This window comes from Echiichthys vipera, assembly GCF_963691815.1.
Source record: "Echiichthys vipera genome assembly, chromosome: 19".
In the NCBI taxonomy this organism is placed as follows: domain Eukaryota; kingdom Metazoa; phylum Chordata; class Actinopteri; order Perciformes; family Trachinidae; genus Echiichthys; species Echiichthys vipera.
This window is the reverse complement of record NC_139844.1, coordinates 9,633,455-9,653,411: the sequence shown is the minus strand read 5'-3', so window position 1 is coordinate 9,653,411 and position 19,957 is coordinate 9,633,455. Positions and strand designations below refer to the sequence as shown.

The 19,957-nt window shown below is 40.2% G+C and overlaps 1 protein-coding gene across 1 annotated transcript in view; it reads left to right on the top strand.

Annotated features, from left to right (window-relative positions):
• Positions 1-14,358, top strand: part of tbc1d32 (TBC1 domain family, member 32) — a 74,666-nt gene extending 60,308 nt beyond the window's left edge. The window contains exons 31-34 of the mRNA XM_083934300.1: positions 138-292; positions 4,992-5,132; positions 8,568-8,756; positions 14,230-14,358. Coding sequence (XP_083790426.1) covers positions 138-292; positions 4,992-5,132; positions 8,568-8,756; positions 14,230-14,349 — 605 coding nt within the window. The 3' untranslated portion in view covers positions 14,350-14,358. The remainder of the gene's footprint in view (positions 1-137; positions 293-4,991; positions 5,133-8,567; positions 8,757-14,229) is intronic.
• The last annotated feature ends 5,599 nt before the right edge of the window (positions 14,359-19,957 follow it).

Here is a 19,957-nt window from a genome sequence, read left to right as displayed (position 1 = left end):
CAAGTAATAAGTAATATGGTTATTATCCTCCTATCGTGCAGCCCTAGTATCTGTCCCATATATTCTCAATGCACCACTTTTATGTTGCTGAGTAAGTTTTCCATCAGTCCGTTGACTCTTTAACTGTGAACCTCCAGTCACTCAGCAGGATGGTTATCCAGGCTACGACTGGCTGGCCTCCACAGTGTTCCTCATCATGGCTGGAGACATGGACCGCTCTCTAAGTCTACTGCTCAACCTGTCCTCTCTACTTACCTCTGCATTCATCTGGCCAGCGAGGATACATGCCTCTGTGAGTAGAACAACATGCAAACAAAAGCACAGTACTGTGCATTCAACAATACATTACAACAGCTACGTTTTTCATTCATTCAACTTTTATTTACATTCTCAGGAATAAATTAAGGTTAGAACAGAATATAGACATGAATGAAACTGGAACTTTTGGTGGATGTTAATGCTACTGAAGTGCAGATTTCTGTCTTAGGGAGAAAAACTCTTTCACAAAGAAACAAAACTGTCTTTAAAGATATGGCTTGTAAAATTCCATACATTTTATAAGATATCCTCAAAGCAATTTCAGTCAAAAACAACTGGACTGGTTGTTTGTCTAGGAAGACGTTTCACCTCTCATCCAAGAGGCTTCATCAGTTCATGTACGCATCTGACCAGGCTGGGACTGGTCCAACTAACTGGTGTGGAGATCCAAGTATTTAACCTCTCACAAGGCCGATGATGTCACTGAAACCCTTTGTGCTCCAAGTGCCCACGCCCGTCGTTAGAGTGACAGTCGGTGGTGGGCAGTTGGTTTCGACGTCGTTAGTGCTCTATTGAGTCTGAACGACAGTCGTTGGGGTCACCCGGGCCATGTGTGAACAGTTGTCCTTTGAGGTTAGATTGTTGAATCTCCTGGGAAGGGACGAAAGGGCGGCATTGTAAATTGGAGATAAGTGGTGTCTCAGACCCCCTCCTCTGTTTAGCGATGGTTTCTCCACTTTAACATAGATGGCTTCTTTTACTCCTCTTTCAAACCATCTGTCCTCTCTGTCCAAGATTTGGACATTGCTGTCATCAAAGGAGTGGGCTTTCTCCTTGAGGTGTAAGTGGACAGCCGAGTCCAGGCCTGAGGAGTTAGCTCTCCTGTGTTGGGCCATGCGTTTATGCAGTGGTTGTTTTGTTTCTCCAATGTAAAGATCTTTGCATTCCTCGTTGCATTGGACAGCATAAACCAGATTGCTTTTGTGGTGGTGTGGTGTTCTGTCCTTCGGATGTACTAGTCTCTGTCTGAGTGTGTTACTGGGTTTGAAATGCACAGGGATGCAGTGTTTGTTGAAAATCCTCCTGAGTTTCTCCGATACCCCAGCCACATATGGGATGACTATGTTGTTTCTCCTGTTATCTTTTTCTTTCTCAACCACTTTGGTTTTCTTTCTGGAGGCAGCTGCCGTTTTAACAAAGGTCCAGCTGGGGTAGCCACAAGTTGTGAGGGCGCCTCTCAGGTGCTTGCGTTCTTCCCCTTGAGCCTGTGAGCTAGTGGGTACGTTATCAGCTCTGTGCTGCAGTGTTCTGATAACGCCAAGCTTGTGTTCCAAAGGGTGGTGAGAGTCGAAAAGTAGATATTGATCCGTGTGAGTGGGTTTTCTGTATACCCCTATGTGGAGGCTCCTGTCATTCTCCATATGGACGTCACAGTCCAAGAAGGGCAAGCTGTTGTCTTTAACTTCCTCTCTGGTGAACTTGATGTTTCTGTCCACTGAGTTGATATGTTCAGTAAAAGTTTGCACCTCTTTGGATTTGATCTTAACCCATGTGTCGTCCACATATCTGAACCAATGGCTTGGGGTTACTCCTTTGAAGGAGTTCAACGCCTTGCCCTCTACCTCCTCCATGTACAGATTTGCCACAATCGGGGACACTGGTGAACCCATGGCACAGCCGTGTTTCTGTCTGTAAAAAATGCCATTAAACTGGAAATATGTGGTATTCAGGCACAAATCCAGAAGTTGGCAAATGTGGTCTGGTTTGAGATTTGTTCGGTCTTGTAAGGAAATGTCCTGTGTGAGCCGCTCTCTTACCGTGGCCAAGGCCACCAGAGAGGAAGTTAAAGACAACAGCTTGCCCTTCTTGGACTGTGACGTCCATATGGAGAATGACAGGAGCCTCCACATAGGGGTATACAGAAAACCCACTCACACGGATCAATATCTACTTTTCGACTCTCACCACCCTTTGGAACACAAGCTTGGCGTTATCAGAACACTGCAGCACAGAGCTGATAACGTACCCACTAGCTCACAGGCTCAAGGGGAAGAACGCAAGCACCTGAGAGGCGCCCTCACAACTTGTGGCTACCCCAGCTGGACCTTTGTTAAAACGGCAGCTGCCTCCAGAAAGAAAACCAAAGTGGTTGAGAAAGAAAAAGATAACAGGAGAAACAACATAGTCATCCCATATGTGGCTGGGGTATCGGAGAAACTCAGGAGGATTTTCAACAAACACTGCATCCCTGTGCATTTCAAACCCAGTAACACACTCAGACAGAGACTAGTACATCCGAAGGACAGAACACCACACCACCACAAAAGCAATCTGGTTTATGCTGTCCAATGCAACGAGGAATGCAAAGATCTTTACATTGGAGAAACAAAACAACCACTGCATAAACGCATGGCCCAACACAGGAGAGCTAACTCCTCAGGCCTGGACTCGGCTGTCCACTTACACCTCAAGGAGAAAGCCCACTCCTTTGATGACAGCAATGTCCAAATCTTGGACAGAGAGGACAGATGGTTTGAAAGAGGAGTAAAAGAAGCCATCTATGTTAAAGTGGAGAAACCATCGCTAAACAGAGGAGGGGGTCTGAGACACCACTTATCTCCAATTTACAATGCCGCCCTTTCGTCCCTTCCCAGGAGATTCAACAATCTAACCTCAAAGGACAACTGTTCACACATGGCCCGGGTGACCCCAACGACTGTCGTTCAGACTCAATAGAGCACTAACGACGTCGAAACCAACTGCCCACCACCGACTGTCACTCTAACGACGGGCGTGGGCACTTGGAGCACAAAGGGTTTCAGTGACATCATCGGCCTTGTGAGAGGTTAAATACTTGGATCTCCACACCAGTTAGTTGGACCAGTCCCAGCCTGGTCAGATGCGTACATGAACTGATGAAGCCTCTTGGATGAGAGGTGAAACGTCTTCCTAGACAAACAACCAGTCCAGTTGTTTTTGACTGAAATTGCTTTGAGGATAACGATGACCTGGACGAATGAGAACATTCACAGGCTTATTTTATAAGATACTGCAGTGAATAGGGCAAAAAAATGTTAACTAATAGATCACCATGAAACTTCTCCAGTTGATAACTGACATCAAGACAATTATTTTTTGTATTACAAGTTTTCTGAAATGTTTTGTTTAACTATGCAAATTAGGCATTATCTAATGCTAACTTTTGGTAAATTTGGGAGAAATCTACAGACACAAACGGACAAAGTGTCGTAAAATAAAGACCTAAATGTATATTTTGGATGTTGTCTTTCCACCAGTCTGAAAGAAGGCATGTTAAGGAAGCAAAATAGCCCAAAATCTCAAAATTGACCATTTGATTTTGCTTTAAGGTCTAATAATGAAGTAATGTATTTTTTTTTTAGGAGTACTTCGTAAATGTACTTAAACCAGTGTTGCTCTTGTCTCACAGGCGGATAGAAAAAGCACAGAGAGTACACTGATGGGGACTGTAGGTGTCACCAGTATTTAAATATGCAGCAGTGTAGCACTTTAGAAGCTTCAAATGGCAGCAAGCCTGAAATTAAAAAAAGAGCCTATTTCTCAGAAGTCATGCTTCATCCTATAGAGCTGTCTTCAGCTTTAATGCATTGTTACTGTCTTGGTTTGTGTAGAGTTCAGTCATGGTGCTGCTGCTCAGGAGACAGTTTTGAAATTGCTTTGAAAAAGGAAAAAAAAGGTGTTCAAATAAGTTTTAAATTAGTTAGTATAGTAAGCTCCTCTCTGTCAAGGTTTGAATAGCTTTTTACATCTGCATGTAAGGGTGTGGGTGTCAGTCAGAGATGTTCATGTGACTGTTTTCTGTTATGCTGGTTTCCCGTTTGTCCATTTCAAACACGCCTCTGAACATCTCATTTAATCCCACCTTTTTCATGCATGGCACGGTGAACAATCACAGCAAAAGAAAACGGGAATAAATGAAGATGATAATGAATCCCAACAACATTTTTCACATACTGACTTCCAGTTTGACTCACATGATGAAAAGCACACAGAATGTGGAGGAAGACGACTGGAATAGATGAACCGGGGTAGAAAGGAGGTATAAACGAGTAAAAAGAAATTCAAGTCAGTAGAAGAAGTCTGAAATGAAGTCTGGTTTCAATCATTGTAAATTGCAGGAGAGAGGTCTTGCTATCATTATACCAACCTGTCATTTCTTCAAAATCAATACAGCTCAATTGGACTCGTCGAAACGTGTGTGACGTGTTCTCAGTGTGTTAGATGCAGATGCAGCAGTTATCCTCTAACTACTCAACGTGGTTGATTGTGTCAATATAAGAGAAAACAGAAAGGGTGCAAATAATTAAGAGGCAGCAGCAGTTTAGGAGGGACTCTGGGCATGAACACACACACAAGCACACACACACACACACACACACACACACACACACACACACACACACACACACACACACACACACACACACACACACACACCTCTGTGTGAACACAAAGCAGCGTGCTGTCGCCATTTACATTACTCAAAATAAGAGCTAATAAGCTAAGTATTCAAGACAATGTTTTATTCATCAGCAGTGAATACAAAACAAGGAGCTTGTAATTGATGTTTATGTTGTTATTGTGCTGAATATCTACAAATATTTCAAGCAAAATCTACCCATTGTTTACAGATAGCTTAACCTTGAATCTAAAAATGTTCTGAGACCAAAAGACCTTTTTGTTTGTCGTGACAGGTCCATGTTCCTGTGGAGGTAGCTGAATCAGGAATCCCTCCTGTTTACTGGTGTACAGCTCACTATGTGGAGATGCTGCTGAAAGCTGAAGTTCCTCTGGTCCACTCGGCCTTCAGGATGTCGGGTTTCACCCCGTCACAGGTATGAACTGCAGAGAGACAGTTCACTTAAAGCTGACTGGTGTGACATTGTCTCAGGGCTGTAAAATGTAGACAGACAGACAGGTGCAACTTTAGTGAAAATATAACATGGATCCAACGGTCCTGGAAATCTGGACCTGGAAGAGAATTTGAGGTGAAAAAAAACCCAAGGCCTTCAAAGTTTTTTGAAGGGAACCACTTGCTTAAATTTCTATATTTTGTGCAAAATTAGCTGCGCCCTTGTTTCACAGGTCGGCCTGCTGGTTCTCATTATAAAAATTCTCACTCCTGTGTTTCAATTTGAAGTTATTGCACCTGCAAAGTCCTTGAATTTGATGTTTAAGAAGGCGTGGGAACCCTGATATAAATTCACGCAGACTGATTAGACTTTGCTGACAATAGTTTCTGTCTATCCAGCAGACAGTGAGGTTAAGTACTTTTCTGTCGTAGTGGAATCATTTCCATTTTCTGAAGCTCTCAGATCAATAACGGATAGTCATGACTACTGATGGAGGAAATAAATTCAGTTTGGACTAAAATCATTAATAATGATCCTTTTTTGACTGAACTTAACTTCAACAAAAATACTGAAATGCAGTTTTGACATTGAATCTTTTTTCTTTAAACAGAGTAGATGAAAAGTTAGATTTATTTTATTTTGACACATACTTTCTCTCTTACAAACATGGAGGTAGAAAAAATAAGGTTTTTCACCTTGAATCCTCTTGTATTTGATACTGCCTTCTGTGTGCTGGTAGCAGGGGTGCTTATAAGACTCTCTACATTTGCATCAGAGAATTGAACTCGCTGTCTCCAGGCTGGATTAAAACGTTAACATTCAGCTCATCTCTTTGCTCTTCAAGGCGATAATGGGCACCTGTTCTTCTGTCAGAAATGGAAATACCTATTCCAAATTCCCAAAAAACCTGACAAAGCAGCAGAGGCAAATGAAACATTATACACCTCATGACATTCATACAATAGAGGTTGTGTGTAGACGCAGGCCTCAGTCGAAATCCATCTATAGAATGTGTAAAACAGTCAGACTGTCTAGAGAATAGACGACTTCTTTTTATGACATGCTATATTGACGTTTTATGACTTTTTGACATACTATAACTACTTAAGATGCCGAAAAATGTTTTCCCTGAAAATGCAGTGTTTTCTTTTTTTACTATTAAAAAATATAGTGCAGCATTGATATGCCACGGTATAGGTTAATAGCCCCAAGATGATATAGAAATGTTATATCGAAACATTAAAAACTAAATATTATTAATGTAATGTTCAGTGTAATTAAATGTGTTGTCATTAACAAAACAAAAACTTCAATAACTTTTTTGGATGGCTTTCAATTTGCACAGTATTTTCTTGGACTCACAACTTTGGATAAAAAACACATTATATTATCATAAGATTAAACCGAAGGTCTATAATATAACGTTCAATTAAGACTCATCTCTGCTGCAGAACATCCAGAGTTTCACACAATGAGGCAGACTGTAATATCACGGTTAGCCGGCTGATGTGATCTGACCTGCTCACATTAATAAAAGCTCTGAAAGCGGGTTTATGGCAGAAGGAAAATTATGTAAATAATAACGCAGGAGTACAGTCACACTCACCTTTTCACCCTCTGTTTTTACTCACAGGAACACTTACAACAGAGGAAAGCACATTTTGTCGCTCTCAGAAAAACCCTTAACTCTTGAATGGACCTTTAAGTAATTAATTGCCACAGAAAGTCCCGCGCTGTATGTGTACTTGTTTTTCTGCCTGAGGGTTTAAAAACAAAAGGCACCATGGATCCAGTCATTCCTTCTTTTTATTATAACAGGCAAATTAGGATGTCAGTATTTTCATTAACGTGGCGCTAAGGAGGGGGGGGGGTAATAACCTAATATGTTTATGGAGCGTGAGTGGAGCTTGTTTGTATGCTTGAGCAGACTTGTGTCGTTAGTGATCACAGTGGCTAATTATTGGCATGACAATTAGTTAAAACGCAGCGAGTGCACTGTTTGTTGTCTGTCTGGATATAAACTACTGATTGTGATCATATCATAATCAGGAACAGCAGAGTTCAGGCACCGTACCACTACTACTTTGGTTCAGACTGGATGGAAGGGGCATTTTGTATAGACATTTATGTTTTAAGACATGCTATATTTTCACTTAAATGTCTTATATGGTATGCTAGACTTTTTTTCAACATACTGTGACTTTACTGGTCAAACAATAATATATTGTGTTCCCCGCTTAGGCCAGGACATGAGACAAGTAACAATTAAATGAAACCAGGGAAAAACAATCAAGTAAACTGAAGAATGTGTGTAAACAACGAATTTATTAACAAATTTAAGTTAACATGCTATGTGTATGTTGCTAAGTCACACAAAAGACATACACCCTCCCTATAAAAGATAGTCATTTTGATGACCATGGCACATACTAGCATCATGCTGGTAAACACGCACTGACTGTTTGTGGTCTGCCATCCTTGGTATCATGACCCACTGGCCCCAGCCACTTATATGCCAGGGCAGACTTATTTTTCACGTTTTGACTACAGTATACAGTACTATGACTTTTTTCCCCTTTTGACCCACTATACATTACTGATATTTTTTTTCACTTTTTAACGTATTATCTTTTTTTTTCTCATGTTTTTGGACTCAAAAATTGTGTGTTTGATTCCCATAAAGCATGTGTGAACTTTGATGGTAGGGTTCCAAAGAAAAACATAGAAGTCTTAGATAAACAGCACTGAACTGTGTGATTGAATGGCTTAGTCTGTAAGAAAGCTGCTTTGGGAGTCTGAGGCTGTGGGTTCCAGTCCCAAGAAGGGCAATTGAATTTTGACAAGGATCAACTTTTCTCCAAGATTTTTAATCCTTCCTTTGGACACTGGCCTTCACAATTCAAATACCCCTGATGGGATTCAAACCCACAACCCCTGACTCCTTAACAAGTCGTATGACAGACTGAGCTACTGGATCAAACTGTTTGAGTCTGTTTCATGAAAACTAACGGATATAAAGTCATAAAAAGCCACTATAGAGTATCTTAGGGTACCAATCCAGTTAATTACCTTCTGGGATCGTCGAATAGAAAAGAAAGGAGTGGTCATATAATTGAATCCAGTCCAATCTAATCCAATGGCCTCAAGTCCATTTCACTTTGCAGATTGACTGCCATGGGAGTCGAAATGAGCTTCAGCTTTTACCGTGTAGCTTACCCTACCAACAAGTCGCATTTCAAACTAAATATGCAGCTAGGTTTCTAAAGGTGATCTGAGTAAAATAGTCCAGGATGGATTATATTTCCATGACTGGAAAACTAGTGTCTAACTTTGCAGGTGTTCCAGGACATGTGGGAACCCTGACAGGGAGATTCAACATAATCCTGGAAATCACAACTTCTGTCTTTCTTCCCACAGATGTGCCTCCACTGGTTGACTCAGTGTTTCTGGAACTATCTGGACTGGACAGAAATCTGCCACTATGTGTCCACCTGTGTGGTGATGGGTCCTGACTACCAGGTGTACGTGTGCGTGGCCATATTTAAACATCTGCAGCCAGACATCCTGCAGCGTACACAGTCCCTAGAGCTGCAGGTTTTCCTTAAGGTGAGATGGAGCATCAGAGCAGACAAACGTGGTCATACAACTGTGCTAGCTTAAGGGTCCACATAGCATTTTTTCCTGGCAGGGCACTTGGGAACACTTCATCCCAGCCCCTCAAAGCGCTGCACTTGGGTTTTGCTTCTTTGACAAGAGCGAGTTCAAACAGATCGTTTCGGTTTGAACATTTTAATCTTTTTCCCACTTATTATCCCACATTATTTGGGCTGATAAATCGTCTGGCTCTAATGTGAAAAGTCTTAGGCAGTAATGCTGCTGCTGAATTGTTCCGCTACTCTTTTATATTAAGCAGTCATCCATGATTCACATCCACAATGAATAGAAAATCTACTTTTTATAATGTGTTCATAAAACCTCCCACTATGGTGTGTTCTGCTGGAAATCTAATGTGAAAAGAAGCCTCTTCTGAAAGTTAACATGTTAAATTGGAATAAGTTCTGCTCTGTGACTTGGATGAAAACTGAATTGAAGAGTGGCCCCCAAGATTTCACAAAAGGTCTAAAGTTAGGGTCTCCAAGATGTCTACCAATACCCAAGGCAACATGACACACAGCATTGTGAATGAGGCCTGGCTTGAAATGAAGCACTCATCAACACTCATTAAGCATTTCAGTCCGTCTTGTCGCCGGCTGATAGCTCTGGTGTTAACATCACCATGAGCTGCCGCTGACAGTTTCAGTGAATAACAGATCAGTTATGGAGGCTTTATCTGAGGAAGCTCTTCTAATGAGCTGTAGCATCAGATACTGCTGCAAGAGACAGCATTGAGACGGAGAGAATGAGTGAGGGAGAGAAACTTACAAAACTTGGTCCTGAGCTGAACTGCTGAAAGTTTTAGACATGCCGGTTTGCATCCGACGGCCTTATCTTCCCTCTTCGCCTCTGTGGGAACAATGTGAAGGAATTATTTTATTCAGACAGATGTGGTATTAGAGGGTTTTTGAAACCTTCACACATACGCTCTCTCCCCTCTACACTTATCCTGTCTCACTAGGCTGTATATCTATATTTCATCTAAATTAAAATTTTAAAAGGCAAAGGACTTGTTACAATCGTTCTGAGTGTGGCTGGAGTTTAACTGCAGTGGAGCTGATGAGAGGATGAGGAGACAGAGGTTACTGTGTCTGCCACTGACTCAGGGGCTTCATGGGAAACTTGTGTTTCACTGCATTCGGACACAAAATTACAGTCTAAACATTAGAAAACTACACTGGAAAATGTAACTGTCTTTTTTCATTGGTGCCTTTTGCGTCCAGTTCAATAAAACAAATGTTGGAATTAATTTCCTTTCTTCTGTGGTATAAGTTTTTACCATCTACAGGGAGTTGAAGAAAAAAAAAACCCACAAGGACTAGAACTACTGAGAAAAGAAAAACTGTCCAGTCAGAGCTGAGTATATAAATATAAATAAAACACGTTCACAAGCTTCAGGCACAAAACTCCTGCTACTGTGAGTCTATATGTGTGACCAAGAGGGTGGTAACAAGCATCATTATTCTTAGATTTTCAGGCACATTGTTTGGGTAACATCCCTACTAGTGTAGCACAAAGCAGTTCACCCATCACCTGGACACTTTGAATGCCACTGACTGGTCCATTGGGAGTGACATAACAGGTCCTGAAAATCTAACACTCATAGAGATGTAAAACTTTTGTATATGCGGACGTACTTAACATCTTTGTCTTATTTTATAGACCAACCGGACCTTAAAATCCTCCTTTTGCCTTTTAATTAAAATCAAGACTGTCATTAAAATGTTGAATACAGCAGTTATATGAACTGCCACAATGCCTTGCAACTCGATATTTCTAGCTTTATTTCAAAACAATATCTTCTGTAATCTGTAGAGATCCATAAATCTAAACATCTAGTCATAAAAAAATGGATGAACTAAGTCATCAAGCTTTTGTAACAACTAACAAATCAAACTCTGTAACACTTTCAGATTCACTTTCTATCCACATCCAAACTCATTGAACAGTGATACCACTCATTTGTCATGTGATGGTAAGTTTAAGAAAATGTAGAAATCTTTGGTAATTAATGCATTAATTAGCGTACCTAATGATCTCATAAGGGCTAATGGTTAATATATCATGAGGATTATGAGGAACATTAAGCAGCTCCTGTCACCTGTTAATATTCATCTGAACATCACAGAACATTTTGTGTTAAACTTAAGGACTCCACTAATCAGGCTGCGATCCCTACACACTCACGCCCTTGCATCTTCCCTCCTTAACTCTCCGAGAGAATAACAGAGCAAAAATACTCTCCGCAGTGATTTCCACTGCTTATCTCTACTCTCCTTCACGGGTTTCACTGTGTCATCAGCCGTTTCCCGGTGCGATAAATGAACAGTCGAAGCAACTTTAATTTTGATACTTCTTCAGGATTAATCTCACTCTGCAAAATTTTGGCTCAAATAATGAATCTGACAAGTTTTATATTTACTGTAGTATAGTGCTGCTACATTCTGACAAGACGAAGAATAGCGGCACATTAACCATGGCGCTGGATGTACAGGACTTTCACACAAGGAAAATTCAATACACAGAGTTATGTAGCTGCTACTGCTGACAATAAATCGACACATTATTAAGATCAGTATATCATACAAGTGTAGGTTTGACCTCTAATTCATAATACCATATAATTAAACGGAGATTACTCTCTTATGAAGTGTGTTTTATGTGGTGATACATGGCTACTTCGAATAATCACAGGAGCGGAGTCCTCCATCAGACTGAAAACTAATTTCTTCCCGACGTTACTTACTCCCTGCTGAATGATCACCCCGCTGAACTCACTCTATTTGCTCCCTTTAAATAATAAAAACCTATCGCTCCATTTGCTCTAAATCTTTTTCTTTCCTTTGCACTTTTTTTCCTTTGGGTTTTTTCTACATGCACCTTTTATGGGACATCGACATCCTGTACCTGAAATCTTTGGTGATCTAAAGTGGTGGTAAAAAGAAACTAAATTTGGGTGCACAAAACAAAATCATTTTCTTTAATATTTTCTGTTTTGTGAAATACTGTATATTTTTTTTTACCACAAAGGGGCTCTAAATGATTCACACAGGTTCAGCATCAGTCTTTGGTTGAACTGCTCACATCTCACAGACATCTGCACATTGACCAGTTCTTCATCGCCAGCAACAAAATGATAGAGACCACAGATCCAAGGGACTGAAGCATTTCTACACTGACTTTATTTAGCTCAGTGGTTTTTCAACCTTTTTAGCCTTTGCCTTCTCAAAAAGCAGCAATGTTTAAAGGTTACATCAAGTTTAATATGGTTGGGTTGTGAGCAGTTCCCCTCCACAGTGTGCAGCCACACAGCTTTTTAAGGCGCTGCAAAGGCACAAGACGTGCTACATCCTAAATGCTAATGATAACATGCTAACATGACATCATTAGGATGCTCTGGGATAAATTTGGCGACTGTCTGCACTCAATTTGATTGCAATCCATTCCATAGTCTTTAAGATATTTAACTAGATTAGATGGGATTATGAGGTTACACCAGCAGCCCACTCCTAATCCACCCACGTCAATTCAGATGCCTTTGATTGGGCCACACCCATTTTAAGTAATCTTAACTACAAACCTGTCACGTTTTGTGACTGTATCTTGCATGGTTTCGATGCTATCATGGTGACAAAAAAATGTTTCCCCAGACAGACTGACATAAACACCTGGCAAAATAATGAAACCCACCTCTGTGGTAGTTCCTGCTACAGTAGCTGCCTCCAGGACCATATTTGCCATGATGCCACACAAACTCACAAGGTGAAAACACCGCTGGTAAAAAAAAATAAAAATTGACCTGATGGCGGAGCTAGAGGAAAAATCAGGGGGTCACCAAAATGATTAAGTTTCATCCTTTGACGATTAGAAATGTATTTACAAAATTTCATGGAAATCCATCTTATACTTGTTGAGATATTTCAGTCTGGAACAAAGTGGGGAATGACACACCGACCCTGAAATCTATCAAAGCTCTAGGGATTACAGAGAAGTCAGAAGAAGTTTATCTACGGTAGTTTTGTGTTTCTCCCGTCCTGTTATTAATCTTGTGACCCCTTCTGGGTGTCTCGACCTCCAGGTTGGGAAACACTGTTTTGAGCTTAATGCAAGAAAGGTAATGTTCACAATTACATGTGTGACATTCTTACTAAAAGGGAAAATAAGTAAACGGGATGAGTTTCCAACCTTAAATTGTATTCACATTATTGACTGTGTTGTCACTGGGTCATGTCCTCCTCAGCGTCATTTACCTGCAAAAACAAAACAGTAATTAGATTTTCTAAAAACACAGTAGCCAAAGTGATGGAAGGAAATTAGGAAAGTGCTGACAATTTCCCCCCATTATTAAAGTGTTTTAAAGGCTTTGGTCTGAATACTTGAGAGGGTGAACTCATGCTGTGTGTTGTTGTTCTCGGTGCTGCAGTTTCTGTCTCTGCTTATTGATGATGCCGTGTGCAAATCATGCACAGCAGTCACAGTTACTTCCTCTGTTGCCATCTGCAATGCCCATGAGGTCAGGTGTTGTCATGACGGATGCATGCTGCTGCTGAGGGAGCCATTATTGAGCCAATCCTGTCTGAACAAATGAGCCTGGTCTGATTCCTATCTCTTCGACAGTTAAGACAACGCTTTATGTTAAGACACGTCTTGTTATGTGTTTACCTGGAGATGCTCGTACTTATTAAGATATTGTTTTGCTTCTCCATCTTGTTAAACCTCATTACCGGAACGCTAAGCAAAGATGATGTTTACTTGCGCGGTGCAGCGTTCGATTTCCCAGAGATTTGATTTGATTTCCTGTGACTTTGAAATAGATTGAATGTAAAGCATTTTAATGAAAAGATTTTATCGAATTATTCACACTTCACCTCCTAACAAAGTGGCTGATAGTATATAGTCAGCCTTCCTCTGCCTCAATACCCAACCACGATCTGTCTGAATACCTGCACCTTCACGTCTTGACACCTATAAAAGAGCATTCAAATTTACTTGATGTAAACAAAATTCATAAAAGAATCGCATCATAAATGCCAACAATCCGTTCTACCAAAGTACTTTGGAAACCTCTCTTGTGTACTTTAAAGTGACCTAGGGGACAAAATAATTGAAATATTAAAATACTTCTATTACCTCCTTAGGCTTAAAAAATGCATTCAAATGAAATAACTTAGGTCCATAGAAGATCAAAGTCAGTAGTCATCATTTAAAGGGATTCATTTCCATGATGCCACCTATAGCACCTTTTCATGACACCCTCTCTTGCCTGGATATTCAATTCAGACTGCTCAGTTGTTCTGCCTTTACCTGCTCCAGAGTCACAGTAATCTGACATTTATGTGTACAGAAAAAGGTTGAATGGCCTTTTAAATTGGTACAATATGAATAACAACTAATCTAAAGAACAATTCTTTCTCTTTACCTTTAGGAGGAGCCAATCCAGGGCTTCAAGGTCAGCGACTACCTGGAGGTCATGGAGGGACTGGAGCGCAGCTACAGAAACATTGTTCTCTCCGACATGAAAACCATCTGTGACCCTGTCGAGTAAGAACACGGTGACAGTTTTTGTGTTACAACAGACTGTCCAGAAAGTTATCCAGTGGTTGCTTTTAATCTGCCTTGAGTTTATTACAGCTTGGTTAAGATTCAGTAAGCACCTGTGATTATCTCGTGGTGCGATGCAAAACTGTTTTTCACCACTTTTAATTACAACATTCAGCATTTCTCAAGCTTGAAGATGCTTCAATTTGTGACGATGATGGAAAAACTGAATTTAGGCAACAGGAATACAAAATCTCTAAAGTACTCTGAAAGTACAAACATACAGTATGAGTCTACAAAAAGGTAAGTACTGGGACAAATTAAAGGAATCATAAATATGGCCCCTTCCAGTATCTATTCTGCAAGGGCACCCTTGCTTTAATGAAATACAAACAAGACAGAGCATGTTTTTCCTTTATCCCAGAATGATAAGCTTGTGTAGCCCATTCTGGCAATGTGAGACTAACTCAAGGTTTACATATTTAAAGCATTAACAAGAAGGTCAACGTACTTAATGTCTTAAAAGTGTGTTATTGTCACCATATCACAAGTCTGTAGAGAATTAGGCCCCATAGCTCATGTTTATGCAGCATACGACCAGCCTAATCCTTTATTGGCGTAATATTGGATACAGAATTCTTTCTACAACTCAAAAGATAACCAAACTAATGTAATAACTATAGACTGTACAAAAAATGGACGTAGCATACCCGTCGGGGTCTGCTCTCTCAACTTGATCCAATCGTCCTTGCCTACGGGAGTCGCCATCTTGTCAGACTTTGACTCTGGCTCATTTCCTCTTACCAAAAAAGGGCACTGTGACGTTAGGGGGGAGGGAGGTACGTCCATCTGGCTGACGTTTACCTCCGAGGAGAAGTGAGGACCAGCTGCGAGCTGTCACTCAAGAGGCCGAGCCCCTAATTATTCATAAACTTTAACCTCCAATAAAATAAAAACTAGCCTGGTACAAAATATTCACCCCCCTCAGTGTTGTCATGGAGATATGACCTAAACATACAGACTAGAATGTTTTTTTGTTCCAGGCCTTAAATAAATTGAATTATGCTGTGAAAACGGCCTGTTTAACATGGGGGTCAATAAAAATCTGCTCTATTATGAAACCTGCTCCTAGTGGACACTCGGAGAACTGCAGTTTTTGGCACTTCCATATTGGATCTGACAGGAAGTCGCTGTGGTGGGGGCTTGGTTATAACATCATAATTTAATAATACAGTTATACATTGGTTACTGTACATGATGTAAATACTGTATGTGATGATCACGAACAGCTGGGTTTTTTCCTACTATGTAAATATCTAAAATTGTTTTTGTGTTCAACAAGCTGTTCTTCTTAAAGTATTAAAAATTAAAAATCTACGTTGTCTAGATAAATTAACAACCTTTTGAATGATGTGTTGCCATGTTTTTCTAAAGTATCATATTTTCTGTTAGCCAGTACTCTCGTCTCCTCCTGGCTATAACACACATAATAAATGCCAGGACACGCAACAATACATCACACAGCCGTGTGTACTTATGCAGGTCTTTGTATGAAAGATGCATGAGGAAGGTTGTATCATTGTGATAAACCCTCATTAGTAACCACGGTCTTCTCCCTCCTCCTGTCCTGTCCTCCCTTTCAGACACACTGAGGCCTGAATTATATATGAATACATCACATCCATCCATCTCTCTCTCTCCCACCACAACAGTGTTTACCAGGGGAATGTGCAGAACACAACAGGGGTGTTGGTTACAGTGAGAGGAACTGATCAAATGTTTATCATGTTAAAGAAAAACACTTCACACAGAGCATTTCACCACTGCAGATGTTAAACATTTTAGTCACAATCAAACCTAAAATTGAACTTTAGAGCTGCATTCACTTGTTTTTTTGGCCACTTGGGGGCAGAGCTCCATAACAAACTGAACATCATAAACACATTTGACATGTTGCAGACTTGTAAAAATGTTAGGGTGAACTTATTAGCAAACACTTCCCCAACCTGGACTACTTCTGCTGTTGCCAGGGGATGTCAGGAAAGACTGTGGAGGAACCTATTTGTAAAATTAAAATAATGTCAGCTGCAAGCGAGAACGGATGTTTAAACAGTTAGCGAATGGATAAATGATTGAAATATTCATATTAAAATAGTTAGCTTAACTAGTCAAAATAACATGAATGGAGAAACGGTTAAAATAGTTTGATAACTTAAAAGTAGGCTATTAGAAAAACAGTACTGTAATAAGTAGCTAATGGATAAATGGTATTATGATAGCTGACAGAACCAGCCTAAATATTGACACTGAATGAAAAGATAACAATATCCACTTTGATATAATGAATGGAAAATGTTCTACATTTGGAAAATTGATGAAGGGGTGAATGAGTTGATTTCATTTGGAGATGTGTTCCTGGTGATTGATTAAAGTCCAGTCCAATATTCAGTCTCGTGATGGAAATATTTGTCTCTTTAGCTGCTATATATTCAGTCAGTTGGTGAGTCAAGCTTTTTAGCTTCAATAGCGTCAATTATTACAAGATTACAATATCTGACAGTTTGTCAGTTTGAGTTTTTGTCAGTCAAGTAAATAGACTTTGAATTGTAAAAATACACTTTGGATGTAACATGCATTTAGCCTGAAACAAGAGTCGTAACGCTGTCTGGGCAGACAGCTGGATTGATTTAAATAGAAGGGAATCTTTTCTGTCAGATGAGCAAAGATGGATGACTCAAAAATGTTGCTCTGCTGACAACCTGTTACACAACAATTTAGGCCAAGGGGGTGGTTTTAAGTATACAAAACAAACTTGAGTCTACCTTCAAACACTGTCTAAAAAAACGGACATGAAAACAGTAAAACATAGCGAGGAGCATCTGTCAGAGGGGGGACAGTCCGCTTCCCAGACGTTTTTGTTTTTGCTGGAAGTAAAGTAATATCATATGGAACGAGCATATCAGATAAACATGCAGATTTCAGGCTGCTAACTGATGTAAAAACCAATAAGAGTTTCAAATTTGATTTGTGGGCTGACTATGAGCCGGGGATAATGATTTAGGTTTGTTCAAGCCTTCACTTAGACAGGTGAAGAAGCGAAAAAACCCTGAGGCAAAGAGATTTATTCACCAGCGTGGCCTGTCAATTTAAAGGAGATAAAGTACATAGGGTTTGTTTATTTCTGTTTTACTTGGTTGGATATGTTGCAGACACAAAATCAAACCATTACAGTATGATATGCAGACTCCTCAGCCTCCACGGGGGAAACTGCTGACATGTTGATGCATTTGGGCTCAAGTATTAGTTCAGCTCAACACCATCACTTGTTTTAGTAATTGGACAGTAGAGGCTGAGATACTACATGTCCTTTACAATTTATCCATTATTCTTCCGTGTAGCGTGCCTCATTTCACCAGCACTCAGTCTGCTTTGAGGAAAAATTTAATGTTGAGATGTTTCAGATGTCACTGTTTGCTCTAGTTTCCAGAGTGGAGATACAAGAAGTGTGTGTGTGTGTGTGTGTCCATATTGTCAGTCAGCGGTGCGCAGCGTTTTCATCAGCCGAATCTGTGCGGACGCTGCTACTGTTGAGCAGAGTATAAAGAGAGCAGGAGATTGATTTAGTGTGGAGAGACAGTGGGGGGCTGTAATCTGTCAAAGCTGCAGAAGATCTAGAAGTTTTCTTTCTCCCTCGCAGTGAGCTCGACTTTGCTGAGGGAAATGGATGATCACAGCTGCTAAGACGGATGGCACTTCTAGTTCATGAAACTCTACAAACTTCTGTGGAGTGAGGGGACGTGTGACCCCCTTATTTTTATGACACTTGAGCAGCCTGGCAGCACTTGAGCTAACACTGGCTTGGGGGGGCAGCTAACCTTTTTAAGAGAAGAGGGACAAAGAAAGACGTCTTGTCCCTATGTTAAGAAAAGACTAAAGTTACTTTGACGCAAGGGAATTTAAAACTGTAGCATTATCGAAAAAAAAAATTCTAAAGACATCAATAAAATCGGGTTTCGAGGGAGAAAGAGTAGATGTGCTTCCAGGCACTTCCCTGAGTATTTATACTTTCTATATGGGAAAACCAAGTGACTCAAAATATGAATCATAAAAGTGCAGTTTTTACTTACTTGTCTGGAGTGGGGCTTACACGTTTGTTACATGTTTGATAAAGGATTCAGAATTATTTGACACTGGAGTGAGATTCTCCAACTCTAAACACAGTTCATCAAAACTGCAGAGAAAGAACCATTTACTGCTCAGTACATGAAACCAAATATTGAATTTTTCTTTGTTTCTAATTAGACTGTGAACTCGATGCATTATTTTTCTACTTTGGTAACATCAAAGCAAAACAGACAATTATGGATACGCCCTTAATTTAGCTGTAAACTGCATCTATTGATGTTTTGTGAGAGAGTTTGTGAGCTCAGCTGAATACGACTCTGTTGACTGCTGATGAACTTTCACTTCTCAGTGCTGGTTCCTGAGTGTCCTCAGGGACGTTTCTGAGGCATGAGGAGCTCAGTGTTGGACTTGAATATTTCCATAAAACTTTGAACACATCCTGTCCTGATATGCAAGTGAACCAAGAGATCACAACCACATAATTGTGGTGCAGATGAGTGGGCACGTTCAAGTAGTTTAGGCGCAGATGGTGCTGCAGAAGAGAGGACAAACCTAAACCGACACACTGGCCGGACGATACTGACGCTTGAATAATATGTGTATGTTACCTGCAGATGACACATTTAGTGTGCTGATATTTATAGGTTTTTATGTTTACGGGGACACAAAGTGTGCAAGCTGATACGTTTTCTTTTAAAAGTTTGAGGCATTTGTTAAAAGGACTGTGGAGTGAAGCTACTGTATATGTTGGCGAGGGAAAAATTGCCAGACATTTTCAAAGTAGTGTGTTGACCTCTGTCCTCAAGATATCTGAATGGAATGGGTTCCATAAGTACCTACGAGTCTCCCCTTTCTACAAACGGCCACTTTATGATAAACCAGACTGTTCTGGGCCCATAACAGTTCAGTATAAATTAGTTATTTTGGTCTATTCTAAAATAGAGTACTTGAATATATTTGCATACTGGGGTCCATAAACACTCTTGAATTACAAAAAAAACTCTGACTGCAAATCTGAGACTCTTGTGGATTCAATGAGCCCAGTTGTCTTCATGTGTGATAATTTTAGTCCTCAGTAGCCGTTTCATTGTAGTGAGAGCATCTCTTTGTCTAAACTGAGCTGTTGTGACCTTTAGGATAATCACAGCCTCAAGAAACTTTACTAACCGGAGACCTAGAGCATTCAGATGATGGATGGCTTTCCTAATGTTTACAGTGCCTGTAGAAAGTCATGATACCCTTTATTTGTTTTACAGCCTGAAATGATAATACATAAAAAAATATATATTTTTCCGGCATGGTTTACACATTTTGCCTTACAACGTTCCAGTGAATTGTTTTTTTCAATATTAATGAAAATTAATAAAAAATGAAAAACTAGAATAGCAGGGCTGGAAAAGTGACGAGTCCCCAGATTTAATGGTTTGTGGAGGCACCTTTTGCTTAAATTACAGCCATCGGTCTGTTTGGATCTGTCTCTACCAGCTTTA